The following is a 24590-nucleotide window of genomic DNA, read 5'->3' as shown; positions in this document are numbered from 1 at the left end:
ATGGGAATTAAAATGTGTGGTCACCGGGAGATCCTGCTTTCTCTGGTGGACAGAACGTAGGTATTCAGCAAAACAATCTCCCAGTCTGCATCGGGTCTCGCCAATATATAGAAGGCCACATCAGGAGCACCAGATGCAGTATATCACCCCAAAGATGAAGCCACACTCAGGTTGGAGGAACAACACCTTATATTCTGTCTGGGTAGCCTCCAACCTGATGGCATGAACATTGACTTCTCTAACTTCCGTTAATGCCGCACCCCGCCCCCTTCGTACCCCATCCGTTATTTATTTATATACACACATTCTTTCTCTCTCTCCTTTTTCTCCCTCTGACTATACCCCTTGCCCATCCTCTGGGTTCCCCCCCTCCGCCCCCTTTCTTTCTCCCTGGGCCTCCTGTCCCATGATCCTCTCATATCCCTTTTGCCAATCACCTGTCCAGCTCTTGGCTCCATCCCTCCTCCTCCTGTCATCTCATCTCCCCCTCCCCCTTTCAAATCTCTTACTAGCTCTTCCTTCACTTAGTCCTGACGAAGGGTTTTGGCCCAAAACGTCGACTGTACCTCTTTCTAGAGATGCTGCCTGGCCTGCTGCGTTCACCAGCAACTTCGATGTGTATTGCTTGAATTTCCAGCATCTGCAGAATTCCTTAAAGTAGCGGTCCTCAACCTCCGGGCCGCGAAGCATGCAGGGGTGCAGCGGTAGCTGGAACGCACCCAGCACATCTTTAAGAAAAAAGCCGAAATGAACAAGCTAATTAATTATGTGCCAATTAGCTTGTTTATTTCGGCTTTCTTCTTAAAGATGTGCTGGGTGCATTCCAGCTACCGCTGCCCCGCTGCATGCTTCGTGGCCTGGAAGTTGGGGACCGCTGCCTTAAAAGCATTCCTGTTTCATTTACATTAATAACATTTAGGAGAAATAAACTACAAAAGTTTAGTGAGCAGGCCACTCAAGAGGCAATATACTGCATCTTTATTTGCATACATGATGGCCAGTAACAGGAAATAAATGGACACAATAACTACCTTACTGAAAACAGCAACTGCTTCAGATCAAACAGGCCACAGTAACAAGCAGTATCAACAGCAACATTGGCCCTCAATGAACAGTTATTCTGAGCCAGAATGCGATCAGTGTGCAGTTTCATTAAAATATATGTACAGAACATAAAAGTAGTCAAATCTAGTACAGACAATACTATGATGTTTTAATACCAAGATAAAAGCACTTATCAAAACCGTGTCATGTAAATCCCTCATCTAACCAGAAAAATGAAATGTTGGTGTACTAGCACTCAAAATCCTAGAGCCTATGAAGTATTGATAATTCTGTTTCTCTGTCCCAACTCCTGACAATGTACCCAGATCACGAGACAAACTATATTTAAGTTTGTGAGCATGGATTCCACATTGTTTTTTGGACCACAAAAATTTTGTTATTTCATTCCCATCAAATTTTGTATCAATAACCTTCAGGATTTTCTATTTCTTTCCAAGTATTACCTCAATTAAGAGACATTAGCTAGAAAGCCCACTTGCAGAATTTAAATTCTATTATTTCCCCCTCAACATTATACTTATGTGAGGTATAGTTTCATAGGCAGTAACTGTTCTCTCTCCAGTGAGCCGAACCTTCACGGCAACCACGCAAACCCTCATTTGATAACTCAGCACAGTTTAGGAGCAGAAACAGGTACTTCCCTTGTCTGTGTGTTTCAATGCCATATGCAATGGTCATGAAGTAATTGGAAAGCAGTCTCTCACTCAGACACCTGTTTCTTTTGTAGTTACCAGTGGATCCAGTGAGTTACTGCAAATAGTGAAGCAGTCTGTAAGCTGTCAAAAACTTGTGTATTTATTAAAATACAGAAAAGCATTTGGTTTGTGTCAGACTTTCAGTTTTCATTGAATAGACCAATATATTCAAGTTTATGTCAACCCTAACCAGGATGCAGTCTGTTTCTAGGCACAGCATTTAAAGCTAGCAATTACACAAACAAAAATAGCTTTATTTTTCTTCAGTGGATTCCTTTTTAACTTCTTCATGTACAGGATCATCTTCCCCTGTTTTCTTCTCTCCTTCCTCCTCAGCAGCCTTTGCATTTGGAATCCAGAGTCCCGAGTCAATGCAGCGCTGCATGTGGTACTTAGCTTCCTAGAGGATGCACAGGGTGAATTCATCTTTAATACAATTAAACAACCATCTCCAGAAGACAAACACTGCTACATGGTTTCAGGAAACCCTTCAGCATCTCAGAGTTGGCCAGATTTTTCCTGTTTTTTCAGAACATACAGTGGGCCAGAAGGTAATCAAATTTAATCAACTAAACATAACCAAAATGCAACACACAGATATACCCAATGCCTAGCTGGGATCACCGGAAACCAAGTAGACGCTGGGATTACAGATGCATGGCAGCACCAGTCTTAAGCGATCTTTTAAGTCATCTCATAGCACTCCTGCCACAAGTCCACAAGACTGTGGTCTAAACCCTGCTCCAGTGCATCCATATCACTGAAACAGATAATCTACTGAGAGTGCGGTGTTGTTATTCTTTTGGATTACCAATTGGAATTCAGGCATTTCAAACCAAAGTTAAATTTTCATTACTTTTTAAACTGCTCAGTTGTCTTCATTTAGCTTGATAATTCTATTCTACTCCCCCACCCCCAATCATTAGGAATCTTCCCTCACACTCCCTCTTCAGAACAGCACACCACTAAATTGCTCAACACTGCTTTCAGGATTACCCAGACAAGAGTTAACAAACTGACAGAACTTCCACATAATATTGGTGTCCACTCCCTCAAATCCTTTCATGTATAAAATCACATACATGAGGAGGGGAGGGGAGGAGAAGATGGCGGCGCAACGCAGCGCGTGCGGCCGCTCCGTATTGATATTGTATTTGTTAAATGGGGGCCATGCACAATCCTGATTTGATGGAGATGGAAGTGAGAAGCACGGAGGAACACCTGGAGAAACTTCTGAAATGCCCGCTTCGTTGCCGCTGCTACTGTGTGATTGAGAATCTCCGGAGGGGAAGGCCCCAAATCCTCGGCTTTGCCTATTGCCTGTTGCCGGGGCCGGGGCCAGGGTAGAAGCATTTGGCAGAGATGGCGCTCGGTGTCGGAGGACTGGTCAGAGGCTCGAAGTTTTAGACGGACCCAGAGTCGGACTATGGTTGGGTGCTTCCAGGATGCTGCATCGGCAAGTTTGCGGCGCTGAAAACTCATGGCAGGAAGAGTTTCTCCCTTCAACCGTCTGTGTGAGATGACAGGACTTTCGAGAGACTTTGAGACTTTTTTTTTACCGTGCCCATGGTCTGTTCTTCATCAAATTACAACATTGCTTTGCACTGTTGTAATTATATGTTATAATTATGTGGTTTTTGTCAGTTTTTTTTAGTCTTTCTTTGTCTTGTGTTTCTGTGATATCATTCTGGAGGAACAAATTGTATCATTTCTTAATGCATGCATTACTAACTGACAATAAAAGAGGACTGCGTGTCCTCATAATCTAATCTATAATGCCTTCTAGGGTCAAGATCAGGAAGTGTAGGAATACAGAAGTGATACCATCAGGACACGATTAAGCATGATGTTGATGCAGAAGTGCTCAATATTTTTAGCCATAGAATTACTCACTGTTGGATCCATTTTGCTGATAACATCCTGTAACAGTTGAATATCTTTTGCATCGAAACAATTCTTCATCTCCTGCAAAAACAGGCAGCAAAGATTTAAGCATGTTGCAAACTTTTAAAAGCTTTACAAGAAGAAACAAATATCTCAAATTCATTGTGGATGGCATAAACTTGGACGAGCAAATGTTGCCTGTTCCAAGGATTACAGAGTCATACAGTCATTGAGTACTGCAGCAGAGTCTGTGCTGAACTGTTACTCTGCCTAGTCCCCTTCGACTTGCACCTGGACCATAGCCCTCCCACCCATGTGCTTATCCAAATTTCTCTTAAATATTGAAATCAAAACTGCATCCATCACTTCTGCTAGCAGTTCCTCCACACTCTCACCACCAAGTAAAAACATACCCCTCAGTCTCCTTAAACATTTCACTCTTAACCTATGATCTCTAATTCTAGTCTCATTTAGTTTAACCAAATTTGTTAAAAGTCTATCATCTACAGAATATTTAATAGAAATTATAGAAATACTCAGCAGCATTGATGATGAAGTAACATTTCTCCTAACGGATGCTGCCCAAGTATCCCTGCCATCTGGGGTTTCAACAGAGTCTATTTTGATATGTTTTCCAAAAGTCCAAAATCAATTTGGTCCTAAGACAAGTTTGAAAATTGGAGAATGGGGTCAGTGGTGAAAAAGGTGAGCAGCTTCAGGCTCCTAGGCATCAACATCTTCAGGATCTATCCTGGGACCAATACATGGATATGATCATGAAAACAGCATGCCAACAGTTCGACTCTGAGGAGTTTAAGGAACTTTGGTATGTCAAAAACAGTTCAAAGCGAATTTATTATCGAAGTACATACACCATATGCAACCTTGAGATTCACCTTCTTGCAAGCAATCAGAAAACAAAGAAACACAGTAGAATTCATAACCTCCCCCAACACCACAAAGACAGTCAAACATTTAATATGTGAAAAATGAACAAATTGTGTGTGTGTGTGTATATATATATATATATATATAAACCCTAGCAAATTTCTACAAATGTATGGAGGAGAATGTTCTGACAGGTTGCATCACAGCCTGATTGCAGCCTCCAACATACAGGATGGCAAGAGGTTGTAGATTCAGCCAGCTCAAATCACAGGTACTATGTCTCCACCATCGAGGCCATCTTCAAGAGGCAGTAGCTCAAGAAGGCATCATCCATATCCAATGATCCTTACCATCGAGACATACCGTCTTCATATTACCACGGTCAGGGAGGAGGTACAGGAGCCTCACGATCCACACAACGGTTTAGGAACAGCTTCTTCACCTCCACCAGACCTCTGAATGGCCCATGATCACTACCTCATTATTCCTTTTTTGTACCATTTATTTAGCAACTTATGGTAATTTTTAATGTCTCTATACTGCCACAAAATAAATTTCACATCAATAAGTCACTGATAATAAATGACTCTGATGTAGCAGCCAGAGAGAGATATTAAGTATCCCACCAGGCTCTGGGAGGACCCTGCCGGCGAGCAAGAGATGCTGGAACCGAGAACAAAGCTGCACAGTGAAAGTTACATACACAGGTGGTTAGCAACAAATGTGGGAACGTAGCTGTGAAAGCTCTCCATCCACTGTGAACTATTCCTCTGGACTATACAGTGAACAACAAGCAAATGTGGACTTTTAAAGAAATGACATCTTGTAAAAGGGGCAGTATGATAAATTTCAAAAATCACAAACTGATAATGTGATAACTGTAGATTTGCAGAAATTTGAAGGGGGTTAAATAAACATTTGTAAAAAAAAACATAAAGATTGGAATCATAGCTATACAAACAGCAAAAAACAACTGGGCTGTAACTACAAGGTATGCACAGAATGTTTAAAAGGACACCCTACAAGATAGTCAATAGCAGTGACACCAGAGACCAACTATAGAAGTCAAGGTCCCTGAGTCAGGGACTCAGAGATCAAATCTCAGCCAGGTTCATCAACAGCAGACACTATCTGAATATTGTCTTTGGAAGTTGTGAAAAGTAAATTGAAACTACTTAGTGACTCCTTGCATTATAGTCGGAGAAAAATACAACATGTATACAGGCCCTTTGGCCCAACACGTCCATGTGTTCATCATTGTGTTCATACAGCTGGTACTAATTTCCTGCATTCAGCACATATCCTTCTAAGCCCTGCCCGTTCACGTACTTATCCAAACGTTTCTTAAATTATGCTACTGTATTGGCCTAAATCACGTCCTCTGGTAGCTCATTTCATATACTCACTATCCTCTGCATGCTATATTTTTCCCTCTGAGATCCTAATTAAATCTTTCTTCTCTCACCCTAAACCTATCCCTGCTAGTTTTGTACTTCCCTACTCTGGGAGAAGACTGATAACATCCACCTTATCTGTGCCTTTCATAATTTTCAACACTTCTCTAAGGCCACCCCTCACTCTCTTGCGTTTCAGGGAATAAAGACCTAGCCTGGACAACCTCTCCCTACAACTTAGACCCTTTTATCCCGGCAATGTCCTCGCAAATCTTTTCTGCATTTTTTTCCAGTTTAACCATGTCTTTCCTATACCAGGGTAATGGAAACTGTACATAGAACTCCAAATACAACCCAATAAACAACTTAGACAACTGCATCATAATCCCCCAACTGCTATAGTCAGTGCTCTGACTAATGAAGGCCAGCTTTTTTTTTTAAAACCATATTTGTGACACCACTCTCAACAAATTACGCACTTCTGCTCCTAGGTCCTTACGTCCCTACGTCCCATCACATTAGCTAATGGCCTACCATTCAAAGTACAAGTCCTATGCTGTTCCGACTTTCCAAATACATCACCTCATACTTATTTCCATTGAAATCCATTTGCCATTCCTCAGCACACTTCCCTAACTGATTAAAATTCCTTGTTAATCTGCAATAACCTTCTCTACTATCAACACTACTTTCATGTCATCCACAGAATTTACTAATCAAGCCTTGTGTATTCGCATTCAAATCAGTTACATAAATAATGTATAACAAGGGCCCCAATCCCTGTGGCACACCATCAGTTACCTGCCTCCATTCCAAGAAACAACTTTCAACCACTACTCTGTTTCCTACCTCAGAACCAATTATGAATGCACTTAACCAGCTCCATACCAGCCAGCATTGTTACTCAACTAGCATACAAGATGCTCTTCATTGACTACAGCTCAGCATTCAATGCTATCATCCCCTCAAAAATGATCAATAAGTTCCAAGACCTAGGCCTCAATATCCCATTGTGTGACTGGATCCTCAATTTCCTCACTTGCAGACTTGTCAGTTCAGATTGGCAACATCTCCTTCCCAATTACCTGTAACATAGGTACAACACAAGACTGCGTGCTTAGCACCACCGCCCCCCCCCCACCCCGCTCTACTCATTTTATATTTATGACTGTAAGGCTAAGAACAGCTCCATTCAATGACATATTTAAATTTGACCTCTGCTCGCAGAATCAAAGGTGATGATAAATCAGCAAATAGGAGGGAGATAGAAAATCTGGCTGAACGGTGCCACAACAACCACCTCTTACTCAATATCGGCAAGACTAAAGAGCTGATTATTCACTACAGAAGCAGGAAACGGGAGGTTATCAGGGAACCAGAGGTGAAGAGAGTTAGAAACTTCAAATTCCTTGGCGTTATCAGAGGAGCTGTCCTGGGTCCAGCACGCAAAGAAGGCACAGCACAGTGCACATTTAGATGGAGATGTAACATGAAGATTTTTACTCATGTATATGAAGGATATAAATAATAAAATCAATTCATTTCAATTCACCCTCTCCATCATCTGTTCTGTCAAGCAGCATTTCCACTTTATTTGAAATTTGCGAAGATTTGGCGTCGTCTAAACTCGAACAAATTTATATAGATACACAAAGGAGAGTATCCTGACTGATTGAAGCACACTAATACCCTTGGCTGGAAAAGCTTACAAAAAGTAGTAGATACAGCCCAGTTCACTACAGGTAAAGCCGTACTCACAATTGAGCACACCTACAAACTCAGGAAAGCTTTATCCATCAAAGTCCCCCACCATCCAGGTATAATCTCTTCTCACGGCTGCTATAAGGAAGGAAGTCCAGGAACCTTAGGGTTCCACACCAACTGGTTCAAGAACAGTTATTACCTCTCAACCATAAGGGGCTTGAACCAGAGGGGATAACTTTACTCACCCCAAAACTGAACTGATTCCCAACCTATGGACTCAATTTCAAAGTCTCTTCATCTCATGATCACAATATTTATTACTTAGTTATTTATTAATATTATTATATTTTATATATTATTTTACTATTACATTTTTAATTTTTAGTATTTGCAGTATCTTGTCTTTCGGTTGTTTGTCTGTCTTTGTGTGCAATTTTACACTGATTCCATTGTGGGTTTTTTTGTATTTACTGTGAATGCCTGTAAGAAAATAAACGTCACCATGTACAACTGCGAGATGTGTACCTTGAAGATAAATTTACTATGAACTACTTTTAAGACCTTGTTGAAGGTCTTGCTAAAGTCATACCTTTATTTGCCTCTTCAAAGAATTCTAAAAAGTTTGTTAAAAGCAACTTTCCACATACAAAACCCTGCTGGACACTGCTAAATTCATCTCAGACCCTGACTTTTTCCTCCTGATTTCCCTCAAGTTTAAGAAAATGAGGAGAATCAGCGAGAGCCTGAGATAAGTCACATCCTGATGGTGTCAGCCCGGAATGCCGTCTGTTTATTTCTCTTTACAGATGAAGCCAGACCTGCCGAGTTCCTCCAGCATTTTGTGTATGTGTTGTACTGAAAACCAATGATAAGTCTTTATTTTGTTTTATTGAGATACAGTGCAGAATGGGAGCACCTCTACTGGTGAAAGGTAAGAGTAGAACTCTCCAGCTGAATGGACTATGAGGGAATACATTAAATACTCTTCCCCAGACCAATGGTACCATTTAATAATGATATACTCACCAGTGGAAGACTTTCATACACATCCACAGGGTCAAGCCCACCAGGTCCCATACGCTTCTGGCGTTCTTCCTCTTCATATTCCTTCATTGCCTTTTCTATCCTTGCTTGGGCACGACCTTTGACCCGCTCCTTAAAGGCTTCAAGTTCATCGTTAAATGCCTCCACGTACTGTTTATCTGCTGTCTGGAAAGAGAGTTGTAAACACCCCGAAGTCCCAGATTCAATACTTAGTCTTAGTTCTCATGAAATACACAAAACTTATCCATGGTCACAAGAAAAATGATATCTGGTACAGTTAAAAGAATGTTAGGTCACAAGGGAGAGTATGATTTCACAGGGAGGTGGTCTAAAACAAACTGATTAAAACTCAAATGACTACCAACTTTTCCCATACCTTGATTTTGGTGAAGAACTGTCGAAAACAGGCTCTTGGATCCACCTTAAGGCTCTTGGCAAGCTCCAGGATAAACTGCATTACTATGGTTTGGTGGGCTACCTGTCCCATTAGTGCATGTTTCTGGAGAGGGAATCCATCAAAAAAATAACTTTAATACATTATTTACTTTTAACAGATGCTCTGAAGATTAACTGTACTGACACAACAAAATTCTATTCCATAAATTTACTTCCACTTCATTAGGACACTCACTTCATTCTCAATTTTTCAGTTCTCCCAAACATCACCCAATCTCGATTCAATGTCAGAGCACTTCATGAATAGTAATCCCATATGATGTGAAACCCACACAAATGTATGGAACAACAATGCCGAAACTAAAATTCATAAACCACAGATGCAAACAGGATAAAAATCTTCTCTGGTAAACTGTACAGTGATTGATAATATAAAGTGGCTCTTTCACAATTATATATCCCTAAACCACACACAGTAGGCATAACTGACTGCAAGATTTTTAGGCAGCAAGTTATCAATAACTGTACAAAGCTGTCTCAGTCTATAATGGGTCACAACAATTCATCAGTCTGGATAATAAGAACGTAATCAAATCTCTGCACCTCTCTGCACCCCTAAATGCAGCAGGAAGATCCTCATTGAAGCTTAGGAGACCCAAGATGAATGTCAGATTATTTAATTTAGAACACAGAACAGTACAGCAGAGGAACAGCAGGCCCTTCAGTTCACAATGTTAAGCCAAACTAATTACCTGAGCAATTAATTGCCCAACTAAACTAATCCCTTCTGCCTGGACAATACCTATATCCTTCCAATTCCTGTACATTTATGCACATATCAAAGAGCTACTTAAACACCTCTATCATATATGCTTCTACACAATCCAGACAGCCATCACTCTGCATATAAAATTTGCCTCACACATCCCCTCTGAATTTAAACCCCCCGCCACCTTAAATGCATGCCCTTTGGTATTAAGGCATTTCAACCGTGAGAAAAAGATATTGCCACTCATAATCTTATAAACCTCTATCAGACCCTCCTTCAGCCCTTGCCACTACAGAGAAAACAATTCGAGACGTCCAATCTCTCACTGTAGCACATGCCCTTTAATCTAGGCAGCATCCTAGTAAAGCAAAACCTACACTTCCTTCCTATAATGGAGCGACCAGAACCGAATGCAATACTCAAGGTGCTGCACAACTAGCATTTTATAAAGCTATAAAGCTGCAATATAGCTTCCTGACTCTTAAATTGGAATTGGAATTGGAATAGGGTTAGGGTTAGGGTGAGGGTGAGGGTGAGGGTGAGGGTGAGGGTGAGGGTGAGGGTGAGGGTGAGGGTGAGGGTGAGGGTGAGGGTGAGGGTGAGGGTGAGGGTGAGGGTGAGGGTGAGGGTGAGGGTGAGGGTTAGGGTGAGGGTGAGGGTTAGGGTGAGGGTGAGGGTTAGGGTTAGGGTTAGGGTTAGGGTGAGGGTTTACCCATATACGTTTTTCATTCAGGTCATTTATATATCTCATAAACATCAGAAGTACCAAAATGGATCTATGCAGAACACCACTAGTCACAGACCTGCAGTCAAAGTAAGCCCCATGGCCTTTCCCTGTCTGGTCTTTAGTGAATACTCAAAAGGTATTGACTTGCTTTGATGGCAATTATTTGGCAAATGCATCATGTCTTGGAAACAGTCTGGACAACAAAGGAATAAGGAAAAGTGCAGGAAAAGGTGGCCAAAGTAAAGACCAGCTATGATCTTGATGAATTGTAGAACAGGATTTAAGAGCCTACTCCTACTCAAAATACTCGTGTTCTAATGACCCACTTTACCTCTTCGACTTCTAAATCTATGCACCAGATGACCAGATAATTGGCTGTCTCTTCACATACGAGGTGGGGATTGTCGGACAGGTATTTCTGACTGTCGTCCCAGCGGTTAAGCATGCCTGTGTACAGATAGGCAACAAGGTTATTTGTCTCTCTCTCCGAAACTGAACAACCTTTATCCCCTGCATTAATTTGACGAACTTGCATGCATTCAATCAATAACTTGTTACAACAGGTTGTGTGCCAATTAGTTAAAAGACATTCCATTTTAGATAGATCCATAGTACGTTGCAGATGTCTTAGGCACATGTAAAACATGTATGTTAAGCGGAGCAGGCAGCATCTCTAGGAAGAGGTACACTCGACGTTTTGGGCCGAGAACCTTCGTCAGGACTAACTGAAAGAAGAGATCCCTATCTCTTCTTTCGGTTAGTCCTGACGAAGGGTCTCGGCCCGAAACATCGACTGTACCTCTTCCTAGAGATGCTGCCTGGCCTGCTGCGTTCACCAGCAACTTTGATGTGTGTTGCTTGAAATTCCAGCATCTGCAGATTTCCTCGTGTTTGCGTATGTAAAGCAGAGATGCTTTCAAAAATAATGAAAAGTTTCTAAATATCAAAAATTTACCATAAAGAGCAATAAACAGTAAAAAAACTAAATCAAATCAATATTTGGTGTGACTACCCTTTGCCTTTAAAACTGCAATTTTCTTAGGTACACTATTGTGCAGTTTTATAAGAAAATCAGCTGCTAGGTTGTTTTAAGCATCTGGGAGAACTTGCCCCAGTTCTTCTGCAGACGTTAGTTATCTTGCTTGCTTCTCTCTCTCTTGGTAATTCCATTCAGCCTAGATGATGTTGAGATCAGGGCTCTGTGGAGGCCATAACATCTGATGCAGAATTCTTTGTTCTTCTTTTCATTGAAGATAGTTCTGACCTTGGCCATGTGTTTGGGGTCATTATCCTGCTGCAGAGTTAAGTTGGGACCGATCAGACACCTCCCTGATGGTATTGTGCGATGGATGAGAATCTGCTTGTACTTTTCAGTATTGAGGGTTCTATTAATTCCGACAAGAATTAATGCAGCCCCAAACCTGCAGGGAACCTTCATCGTACTTCACTGTTGGCTGCAGGTACTCATCTACGTAGTGCTCTCCAGGTCTTCCAAGGACAAACAAGCCAAAAATTTCAAATTTTGACTATTCAGTCCAGAGCACTTGCTGCTATTGTTCAGCACCCCAGTCCTTGTGTTTTTGTCTGAAGGTGTGAATCTTGGCTTTGTTTCCAGTTCAGAGGAATGGCTTTTTGGTAACATTTCTTCCAAGAAGACCACTTCTGACAAGACTTCTCCCGACTGTAGAGGGATGTGCTTGGATTCCAGTGGTTTCTGTGAGTTCAGAGCTGATATCCGCGCTGGATTTCTTCCAACTTAGAAGAGGCATCAGTTTGATGTCTCTCTCATCTGTTGCACTTAGTTTCTACGGCCGACCACTGCGTCCTTTGTGCTTCTTCAGAATGGCTTGGAAGACCATGCTGACGTACGATGACCGTTCGGTGTCTCGTTGCTGTGCTCACTCTTGCCAGGGCGTGAGAATTAATGTTTTGAAGGTTAAGCTGCCACACTCTCACTTTTTAGTTTGGTTGTCTTTCAGCCGGTTTGATTACTTCTACACCCACTTCTGCTTCAGTTAATTAGTTTAGTTCATTCAGCTCATTACGTCATTGATCATTAATACGTGTTTGTTAGTTTTCATTAATCCTGCACTGAGTTAAATATAGCACCTACAAGCTAATCAAGTCTTTATTTGAAAGTGGTCTATTACTTAATGTGTTACTTTCTTTAATGAAGTGCAAAAAATTCTTTGACATTTAATTTTTTGGAAAATGAATGTTTAGAACTCTAAAATTTGCTCTTTTCTACAGACACACTAATGTAGAAGACAAAAAGTAAATATCTGAAACAAACTCTATATAAAAAATTTTTAGTGCCCAACACTTTTAGACAGTATTGTAACTCATATTTTTAAGTAAAGGAAACAAAGTTTGCAAGATTGTTTCTACTTCCACAGATGTTGCATGACTTGTAGACTATTTTTACCATTTTATTTAAATCTCAAATTTTCACGCACACCGAACAGACACAAGTTAAAATTGTTGCAGTGTTGTCATCAAGACTTCCGGTATTCAGTGTTATAATTTTGCAACAGATTCTATGCATACATAATAAAACTGAATGGCAAAATATACACCAGTGAATGCAAGGCAAAAAATGGATTTGAACTCAAAGGTCAGAAGTAAATAAAGAGAAACAAAAAACGAAATGGCTGACTTTCCTTTTGGAAACTGCAGTGTGAAGTATTAGTCATGCTGTCCAGTAATTGTGACTGCATTGAATTTCAAAACTGGTGAACTGAGTCAAGTACAAAAATAAAGCAGTAACATAAATCTGTCTGAACTTAAAACTGGTAAACAGTCAGCACAGAAAATAGAAGATAAAATGAAACATCCTCTTATTTCTAGCTTGATCTGGTTTGTACAAGGTCAGTGTCAACTTTTATAGAAGCAAACTCTGAGAGAATAGTCAACTTCTCCAGCAAGAAAAGATTTTGGGGTAGAACCTCAGATGCACAAACACATTTGCTTTCCAGGACAGGTGACATCTGTGGGTGGCACGGTGGTGTAATGGTTAGCACAACGCTTCACAGTACAGGTGACCCGGGTTCAATACCCACCGCTGCCTGTAAGGAGTTTGTACGTTCTCCCTGTGACTGGTGGGTTTCCTCCAGGTGCTCTGATTTCCTTCCACTGTCCAAAGACCTACCAGTTGGTGGGTTAATTGGTCATCATAATATTTTCCTATGATTAAATTGGGGGCTTGCTGGGCAGAGTGTTTCGAAGGGCCAGAAGGGCCTACTCCGCACTGTATCTCAATAAATAAATAAATCCAATCCTATGAAATACTCGTGTAATAATCATGAAATTAGCATTTTGAAAGCTTGTAGCATAACCAGAAAACTTAAGTTTTGCCGCTTACCAAAGTGTTTGATCTGTTTCTCGTACTTTTCCACAAAGGTCTTGTGTTTCTTTTCTTTATCTTCCTCTGTTTCAACCTGGGTCGATTCCGGTTTCACATTAAAAACACTCTGAGCAAAAGCAGAATATTCCAGCATTTACAAAATGATCAAGTCAGCTGTGGATGTTAATTGGCAGTTCAAGGTCGGGGGAGGGGAGGAGAAAAAAAAAACTGTCCCTGAAATATTTCCAAGACTTAACAAAAGCAACTGAAAAATAACTGTCCTGATGAAGGGTCCCAGCCCGAAACGTCTACTGTACCTCTTCCTAGAGATGCTGCCTGGCCTGCTTCGTTCACCAGCAACTTTGATGTGTGTTGCTTGAATTTCCAGCATCTGCAGATTTCCTTGTGTTTGCGTGAAAAATAACTGTGCTTGACTCTTTCAAAATTTTATTTTAGACAGGCTTTATATACTACATCAAGTTTATCACCAATAACTTGTTTGCTAATGTTATAATGGAGGGCCTTATTTATTTCAATACCAAAATAAAATTAAAAAATTGGTTTAAATACCAAATGACTCACTTGTCCAAAAATGTCAAAACTGAACTAGATAATGAGAGTAGCCACTGGAGTTTATATTGTCCCTAATAGAGTGACTTACAATAATCAGTAAAAAAACGTCTAAACATACCTGACAATAAAAACACTGTTGACCAGGGGCCATTAAGATAAACACTTGGTGAGAGAAAATATTACAGAGTATTTTAAAAGACAAAACATAAAATGAGATTGGATTTAAGGTCTAATATGGTCAAGGTGGAGCAAGGAAAATGGATGAACAAAAGCCCAGAGTGGAGAAATAGAGATAGGAAGTCTGGAGAACACTGCACAGAATAGGAGTGAGGACAACATGAATGAATTCACACCAGGAAATGTTAATTTTAAAATACAGTTGTTGCTGGACCAAATGAGTGAGTGAACATAAAGTAGAATTACAATCTCTCCTGACTAATACTCACCCGCAATCATTAAAACAAGTCCTCTCGCTGCATTGCTGATGTTCAGGGTTAGACTTTAAGGAGCTTCTGTATCTACTCCATTATAATTGTAACTAATATTCGTAAGTAATGAAAACAAATCAGGATAGAGCGTTTCCATCTCCAAAGATGTTGCATGGTCTGAATACTATTTTATTTTTCCAGCTTAAGATTATCAGCACACACAGAATTCCACTTCTATGTGTGCAAAAAGTTTTTAATTGTTTGAAATATAAATCCAAGTCTTGTATTTCCCTGGCTATTTTGGGATTGGCAACAACCAGGAAGGGCAGTGTCTGATATAGCACAAACTTTCCACTGCCAATGAAACAATTAAACAATTAGCATTTCGGAAGCTAATAAAAAAAACAGCTTACTGAAAAAACTGCACTTACCATTTAAAGTGCTTGATCTGTTTTGTATTTATGCAAAGGTCTCTGGCACTCACTTACCTTAACAGTGGACCAGGAGGACCACAACCTTGCCATCGTGCTTTAGCTCTTGATAGGGTCACATATGCCAAACAGGCCAAAGGGCAAAAGGCCAGACTAAGAGTGGTCCACTGGTCCTGCAGGTTTGGGGGTTCAGCTCAGGGCTAACAACCCTGACTGGCAAAAAAAAGTATTAAGGAAATAGCAATGAAGAATCCTCCTGTACCTGTGTGCAACTGCGGGCCATGAACCACACCTGGGGTATAACAGAGAGCTTGGCTAGAGATGGAGAAAATTCATTTCTGCCCTAAATGGCAGCAGCATAATGGGCATCTTGATGTTGATTATGGTAAAAGTTGCACTTAAAGTGCTTGATTTGTTTGTATTTCTCCACAAAGTTCTTGTTTGCAGTCAGGCATTCAGCAGCCTAACAGTGGAAAATATAGAATACTACTTCAGTAACACCACACTAACCTTACTGAATCCTTCTTTGCTTAGTGTGTCCACATTCCATGGCATAGACTTTTCCTTCTTCTTCAGCAATGCTCCTTTCTTATCCCATTCCTTCTCCTCTTTTTTCAGCTGTTTTAGCTCATCCTGTAATTTTTCAATCTCTATCTTTGCATCGTCCGTTTCTGCCAATGCCAATTCTTTGAGCTTCTTTTGACATTCACTGAGCTTACGCTTAACATCACCGCTCCCCTTCTCATACTCCTCACGCTCTTTCTGTGCCTCTTCCATCCGCTCGATCCGAGCCTGAAACACAAAGGTGGCAAACACCTGCTCTTTGAGCTGATAACCGTGAACATTGCTGTGAAGGTGTCGAAAAAAAACCAAGAAACAAACTAGTTGATTTAGAAACTAAATCATCCAATTTTGGCACAGTATGTCAGTTATTTTTCTCAGGGAAGCACAGGGTGTTTGGGTACAATTGCTACACGTTGACCACAGGGCATCACCAGCTAATTGTACACCTACTGGAAGGTAAGTGAGAAAATTATTGCTGGTCATGTATTTCCAGTGTCAAGGTCCTCAAAGGCTTCTCAGCATTAAGACAGCTTTCAGAAATTGATTCTGAATCTGCATGGGGGAAGAATGACATTTATATTTACCATGAATTGGAACTGAAGGATTGGAAGTCCAGAACTGAGGTAATACTTCAGTGCAGTAATGTATTATCAGGTAGAAAATGAAGGGTACCTCTATTTGTTCGGATGGATAAAGTTCAATATAATATTTCAAGATAGTTAGCTATCTTAACAAACCAATGCCAAGAGGCCATTATGCAATTCATTCACTTGTTTGTGCACCACGTAGAGTGCATTCTAACTACCTAAATAATGCCTAACGTTTTTCTCCAAAAATCTGTATAAAGCAACCATTCTCCTTCACAATCTTCATGCCCAAGATGGAGAACTTGGGCAAAGAGTGCAAAATATTCCTAGTTCCATTTCCAATCCATGCATGTCATCTGAAGACTAATATTCATCACACTTGTATGCACTTCCAGGAAATAAGATACTTTTACTAGCTACTGAACAAGTACTCCACAGTACTTGGAGAGCATTTAATAAAGCACAGGCTTATTAGAGATAGTCAACATGCCTTGAGCAACACACATAAAATGCTAGTGGAACACGAAGTCAGGCAGTGCCTATGGAGTGGTTTTGGCCTGAGACGTCCAGATGAAGGAACTCCTCCACAGATGTTGCCTAACTTGGCAATTTCCTCCAGTATCTTGTGTGCGTTGCTCAAGATTTCCAGTATCTGCAGAATTGCTTGTGCTTACAATCAAAATGTCTCTATGTGCTGAAAGTCATGACTTGTAAACTTGAAAGAGTCTTTTTTTGTGAGTGATGAGGGTAGGAATGTGGATGATGCCTACATGGACTTCAGTAAAGCATTTGACAAGGTGCTCTATGACAGGCTTAACCAGAAGCTAAGATGCAGAGGATCAGTGACATATGTTCTGGCAAGTGAAGACTGAGGGCAGTGATGTTGTGGTGCTATTCTGACTGGAGGTCTGTGACCAGTGGTGTTCCTTAGTGCTAGATCAATCCTTGCCTGTGATAAGTGATGGGAGAAAATGTAGACTGATTAGTAAGTTTATGGATGATAAAATTAGAGCGCGTGGATAGCAAAAAAAATTGTGAAACTTTATTATAAGAAATGGACATTGAACATGGCAGATGGAATTTTATCCAGGCAAGTATGAGGTACTGCAAGCATGAAGTTAAATATTAGGAGAAAGTACACAGTTCATGGCAACCTAAGTAGATAGGGTGAGAGAAGATTACAGCTGGGAGCTTAATATCCAAGGATACACATTGTAATGAAAAGACAGGCAGGAAGGCAGAGTGGGTGGCATTCCTCTGTTCGTAAAAAAAAAAATCAGATCAAGTCATTAGAAAGAGGTGACATGGGGTAAGAAGGTGTTGAATCATTTTGGATAGAGCTAAGGAACTTCAAGGGTAAAAAGACGCCAATGAGAATTGTATACAGACCCTCAAACAGTAGTAAGGATGTGGCCTATGAATTACAATGTGATATAGAAAATGCATGCCAAAAGGGCTATGTTACAATAGTCATGGGGGATTTCGATATGTAGCTAGATTGGGAAAACCAAGTTGGCGCTGGGCCCCAAGAGGGGGAATTTCTAGAGTGCCTATGAGATGGCTTTTCAGAGTGGCTCATTGATCAGCTATTCTGGATTGGGTGTTGTGCAATGAACCAGAATTGATTGAAGAGCTTAAGGTAAAAGAACCCTTATGAGAAAGTGATCATAATATGATTGAATTCATCCAGAAATTTGAGAAGAAGAAGCTAAAGTCAGATGTATTTACAGCAGAGTAAAGGAAATTACAGAGGCATGAGAGAGGAGTTGGACAGAATTGGTTGGAAAAGAACAATGGCAGGGATGATAGCAGAGCAGTAATGCTGGAATTTCTGGAAGTAATTCGGAAGGCGCAGGACATATACACTGTAAAGAGGAAGAAGTATTCTAAAGGCAAGATGACACAACCATGGCTAACAAGAGAAGTCAGAGCCAACATAAAAGCTGAAGTGAGGGCATATAATAGATCAAGAATTAGTGGGAAGTTAGAGGATTGGGAAGCTTTTAAAAACCAACAGAAGGCAACAAAAAGAATCATTTAGTTAAAGATGGAACATTAAATTAAGCTAGCCAATAATATTAAAGAGGATACCAAAAGTTCCTTCAGATACATAAAATGAGAGATACATAAAATACGTAAGAGGTGAGAGTGGATAATGGACCGTTGGAAAACAATGCTGGAGACAATGAATGGCGGACGAACTGAATAAGTATTTTGCATCAGCCTTCACTGTGGAAGACACCAGCAGTATGATGGAAGTTCCAAGTGTCAGGGTTCATGAAGTGTGTAAAATTACCTTAACTAGAGAGAAGGTTCTTGAAAAATTGAAAGGTCTGAAGGTAGCTAAGCCACCCGGACCAGATGGTACAGGTGGCCCCCGTTTTCCGAACGTTTGCCTTACGACACCTCGCTGTTACGAAAGACCTACATTAATTACCTGTTCTCGCTAACAGAAGGTGCTTTCACTGTTACAAAAAAAGGCAGCGCCTGCCCAAACAGCCAAGCTCCGCGCCCAGAACTGCATTCTAGCCGCCATTGCTTAAACACGTGCTTTATCTCAATTTATTTTGTGCATCCGTTAGCAAGATGAGTTCTAAGGTAGCGGAAAGGTGTTACACTTAGCATAAAACTAGACATAATTAAGCGTTTTGATCGTGGTGAACGAAGTAAGGACATTGTCTACACGATGAACTTGCCTGCATCTACCATTTGCACTATTTATACGCAGAGAGAAAGAATTTTGAAAGCTGCTGTTACTGTTGGCTCTGCTCGTAGCAAAGTGCTCTCTCTTAGTCGACATCCAGTAATGGATAAAATGGAAAATCTATTGCTTGAGTGGATTGATGGGTGTACAAAGCGTGGTGTTCCGTCAAGTTTTCTTATACTTAAGGAGAAATCAGTCAGTCTTTTTAATAAGCTGAAACAGAAAGCACTGGATGATGATGATGAAAGTGTTGTGAAAGTGGAATTTAAATGTAGTCATGGGTGGTTTGATCGGTTTCTGAGGCGAGGGCAGCTTGATAGTTTAAGCAGTGGTCCCCAACCTCCAGGCCACAGACCAATACATTGCCACGAAGAATGTAGCGGTGCAGCGGTAGTTGGAATGCACCCAGCACATCTTTAAGAAAAAAGCTGGAATAAATAAGCTAATTAATTAGGTGCCGCCCGGCACGTAAATGTCGGCCCAGGTCAGAGGCAATTGCCAATTGCATCCGGTGGTTATTCGTATAAGCAAGTGTTTAACTGTGATGAAACTGCAATTTATTGGAGTCTTCCTGATTCCGGTAAGTGAAACTACACTGTACATACGTTATTTCTACTTTATATAGGCTGTGTATTTCTATGTGTTATTTGGTATGATTTGGCAGCTTCATAGCTTAAAGGTTACTGGAGAGAGTGTTTCTGCCAAGAGCGCTTCCATGAGATTTTCACTGCGCTAGACAGTGCTGCAGAAAAGTATTTCTACTTTATATAGGCTGTGTATTTATCATATCATTCCTACTTTTACTATATGTTACTGTTATCTTAGGTTTTGTGTGTTATTTGGCATGATTCTGTAGGTTATTTTTTGGGTCTGGGAACGCTCAAAGGTTTTTCCCATAATAATAAACATGGCTTACAAACCGTTTCATAGGAGCGCTCTACCTTCGGATAGCAGGGTCCTGAAAGGGGTGGCTGAAGAGACCGTGGAGGCATTAGTATTGATCTTTCAAGAATTACTAGATTCTGGAATGAATCCGGAAGACTGAAAAGTTACGTTAGTTTGTACAAATGTCACTCTACTCTTCAAGAAGGGAGAGAGGCAGAAGAAAGGAAACTATAGGCCAGTCAGTCTGACCTCAGTGGTTGGGAAGATGTTGGGAGTCGATAATTAAGGATGAGGTCTCAGGGTACTTGGAAGGACATGACAAAATAGGCCATAATCAGCATGGTTTCAAGGGAAAATCTTGCCTGACAAATCTGTTGGAATTCTTTGAAGAAATAACAAGCAGGATAAGCAAAGGAGTATTTGTTGACATTCTAAGATTTTCAGAAGGCCTTTGACAAGGTGCCCTACATGAGGCTGCTTAACAAGCTATGAGCCCATGCTATTACAGGAAAGCTTCTAGCATAGCTTTAAAAAAAAGCAGGAGACAAAGAATGGGAATAAAGGGAGCTTTTTCCAGTTGGCTGCCATTAACTAGTGGTGTTCCACAGAGGTTGGTGTTGGGACCAATTCTTTTTATGTTTATATGTCAATGATTGGATGATGGAATTGATGGCTTTGTCGCAAAGTTTGCAGATGATATGAAGATAGGTGGAGGGGCCACGGAGAATGGGCAAAGAAGTGACAGATGGAATAGGGTGTCTGGTCATGCACTTTGGTGGAAGAAATGAAAGGATTGACTATTTTCTAAATGGATAGAAAATACAAAACAAAAACTGAGGCACAAAGGGACTTGAGAGTCCCTGTGCCGGATTCCTTCATTTGCAGGTTGAATCTGTGGTGAGGAAGGCAAATGCAATGTTGTCATTCACTTCAAGAGGACTAGAATATAAAACAGAATAGAAGGGCATCTCTTTAGGATGGAGATGAGGGGCAAAGAGGGCCAGAGAGTGGTGAATTTGTAGAATTCTCTGCCACAAACAGCTGTAGAGGCCAAGTCATTATATATACTTAAGACAGAGGTTGATAGATCCTTGATTTGTCGGGGCATGAAGGGATACAGGGAGAAGACAGGAGATGGGGGCCAAAAGGAAAATCAGATCGAAATGGCACAGAAGACTTGATGGGCCAAATGGCCTAACTCTGCTCCCATATCTTGTGGTCTTAATAATACAGAAGGCTTTTGACATGCTTGTCTATTTGGTCAGGGCACTGAGCTGTTTTCCAACTTGACAACAAGCTTCACCAGGATGCTGCCTCGATTAGAAAGTATAAGTTACGAGGATCGACTGGACAAACCTGGGTTCTTTCCTCCGGAGCAGATAGAAATGTAAAAAATTACGCAATGTATAAAAACGTCAAACAATAGAAGACATAGCTTTAAGGTGAGAGGAGTTAGTATTTTTAAAAATTAAAACCGCAACAGTACTGGGTGCCTGGAACTGTGGTGGACGCAGACACAACTGTGGTGTTTACAAGGAACATGCAGGGAACAGAGTGATACAGATTATGTGCAGGCTTTAGGTTTAGTTTAATTTAGCATCATGGTCAGCTCTTCCTGTGCCTTTTAAACTCCCCTTTGGAAAAATAAATTCCAACCACTCTGCTCCCAATGTATTCCCAATTTCATTCTCAAAAGATGTTTCGGATTACAGCAAATATTCCAAGATAAGAATAGTTCAGATAGAGGGAGGAATGCTGTTTCCACTGGTAGGTGACACTAGAACTAGGAGACAGAGCCTCAAGGCTCCGGGAAATAGATTTAAGAGAGAGATGATGAGAAACTGCTTTTCCTAGAGAGTAGTGAATTCATGGAATTCTCTGCCTAGGGAAGCAGTAGAGATTAGACAGATTATTGCACAGCCGAAGAATTATGTATCATGAGGGAAAGGCAACCAGGTTTAGCTGAGTCCACGGCCAGATCACCCAGTATCTTATTGAATGGTGGGGCAGGCTCAATATGCTAGATGGCCAACCCCTTCTCCTAGTTTCTTATACCCAATATGCCAAGATGTTGTTCCTCTGGCAATCCTAAAGGCTAGAAAAATCAAAATTATTTCATCACTTAATTTTTGCAAGTCTTAGGGAATATAAACCTAATTTTCTAATTGGAATCTCAGGGTCCACAGATCCCCTGTTAAATATTTCTGGTATGATACCTAAGACCAGAGTATGCTGGTGGCGTTCCAGATTTAAACCAACTACAATTTTGTATAATCAAATTACAAGTGGAATCCTTTTTTAATTAACACTGCTAGATATAAAAGGCTTCACAACACAGACTGCCATCCAGAGCACACTGCCTGAAAGGATGTAGTTAATCAGGGGCTTGAAAAACATTTGCCAAGTATCTAGTATGGTTCCAGGAAAGGTGGGGGGGGGGGGGAGGAGAATGGTGGCTTAGTGCCTCCACACAGACACATGATGCTGCTGCAAATTTTTCATTGCATCTGTGCACACATGTACTTGTGTATATGATTATAAACTTGACGTTGACCTTGACCTGATGTGCCTTATGAACTCCTATGCGTTAAGAATCCGTGGGGCCATCGCCGGTGCCAGGCTATAATAACACCATGACATGTTTACATAGCACATTTCCATTGTAACAGGAGCTAAATCAGCCCGAGAAGTGGAGAGATCAAAACTCTTTCATACCTTTGGCAGACTCATGCACTATATGTATTTTGGGAATGGTGGGGAGGTACACAGCGGGAAAGGCTTGGTCACACCCCAACCCCCTGTCCACCCAGCCACACATGGTGCAAGGGAGGACCCCGAGGTAGGTCCGGAATCCGGACCTTTCCCAGGGAGACTGTGGCCTGTGGTGAGCCGGGCCGGGGACCTGTACCTGGTGCCTCCATCGGAAAAGACTCGCCGTATCGATGTTGGGGTGAGTATCGTCCTCATCATCGGACACCTCGATGTGGTCCCACACGCTATAATCCACCATCGTCACGACCAGAGGCTGAAACCTAACTTCTCAGGCCACTCAATCCCTCCGGCCGCTTCTAGAAAACTCCCTGGGCCACCAGCCTCCCGCCCACCACGCGTCACTTCCACATCCGGTGGCGCGGCCGCTCGATGTCGGTGAGGTAAAGGCGCCGGTTAATGTCAAAGCCTTTTGCAGGGAATGTGTGGGATTTCTTATTTCTACCCAACTTCTCTTTTTCTTTATCAAATGTTTTAAAGAGATACCGCTTTGTTTCTGGTTGGCATTATTTTCGAGTTCCTTTAATGTAAACTTCACATTTCATTTGCTGAAAGGCCAAATGCTAATGCTGTGAGTTTGATAATGTTGGTTAAGAAATCCTACAGCAATTTCACGGTCGCTTTCACAACTTGTTTCAAAAATTTTTTTGTTTTGTTTTAGTGGTGGGCCGGAGGCCTGTTTCTATGCAATGTTTACAGGAGCAGAATCCGGTGGGTTCGGCCCATCGTGTCTGCTCCACCATTTCTTCATGACTGATTTATTTGACCTTTCAACCCAAATCGCCTGCCTTCTCTCCTTAACTTTTGACATCCTTACTGATCAAAAACCTATCAAGTTACACTTTTAATAGACCCAATATTTTATCATCTCATTTCTACTTACCAACAGTAGTCCTGTAAGACTTTATCCCTTAAGCAGGAATGAGGTGGAAAAAAGGTTGAATGAGCTATAAACACCACCTTGTCTCCAGAAAATATTTCCATGGAAATAGTTATTTTACAGAACAGCCATGTCAGAAAGACATTCACAAACAAATGTAACAATATTCCTCCCTGTTTAAAGCTACCATTATGGTGACATGGAACCACTAACCTAAAAGTCACCAGAATTAAGCATCATGACACTGGACTTGACCACTGCCACCCCACACACCCTCAACTAAGTCCTGTACTTCCTGTTATTCAATGAAGTTTCAAATGCATTGAGTGGGCCCCACATTCCCCCTTTGCAGCACACACAAAGCTACAGCATCAACTTCTTGAAGCCAACTGTGAGAAAACGTTGTTCAATCCATGCATCCAGAAAATAAAAGTGAAGTTTTGGAATAGCATGAATGACAAAGCATCAAAATATATAAACATTAAATAATACACTAATGAAGTTTGATGATGCCTTCCAGTGTGCAATTTTGAGCCACGGGTTGGGTTACAGAGTTGTGCGTGAGAGGGTCTGTGGGCCAGACAGCAGCAAGAAGACTGCAGATCAGCATAACTTGTTGAGTTTACAGTTACCCCTCAATCTATGTCAATAAGAGGTCTGATCATTATATTCTTTCTGAGAGAAATTTTACTATGCTGATTACTGTAGTTCTCGCATTAAAACAATTACTGCACTTCAAAAGTTCTTTGTTGCTGTGATACCCTTGTTGGATCTCTTGGCTAATTTCTAATCCTTAGGGTTCTTCCGGGATTCAAAAATCGTGAGTGGATTTACTTCTAGGATTTCAGTTTATTTTAGAG

At 41.0% G+C, this 24590-nt stretch overlaps 1 protein-coding gene across 1 annotated transcript; it reads right to left on the bottom strand.

The window, feature by feature from the left end:
* Positions 1 to 928: 928 nt before the first annotated feature.
* Positions 929 to 23112, bottom strand: cdc37 (cell division cycle 37 homolog (S. cerevisiae)). The gene is made up of 8 exons (XM_063035690.1): positions 22990 to 23112; positions 15852 to 16133; positions 13928 to 14036; positions 10898 to 11013; positions 9051 to 9173; positions 8657 to 8839; positions 3654 to 3725; positions 929 to 2160 (listed from the first exon to the last, which is right to left on the bottom strand). Exons 1-8 carry the CDS (start codon positions 23089 to 23091, stop codon positions 2014 to 2016), a joined length of 1134 nt encoding a protein of 377 aa, XP_062891760.1. The 5' UTR covers positions 23092 to 23112; the 3' UTR covers positions 929 to 2013.
* Between the last annotated feature and the right edge of the window lie 1478 nt (positions 23113 to 24590).

Source organism: Mobula hypostoma, chromosome 29, assembly GCF_963921235.1.
Source record: "Mobula hypostoma chromosome 29, sMobHyp1.1, whole genome shotgun sequence".
NCBI classification, from domain to species: domain Eukaryota; kingdom Metazoa; phylum Chordata; class Chondrichthyes; order Myliobatiformes; family Myliobatidae; genus Mobula; species Mobula hypostoma.
This window is presented reverse-complemented; position numbering and strand designations above follow the sequence as displayed.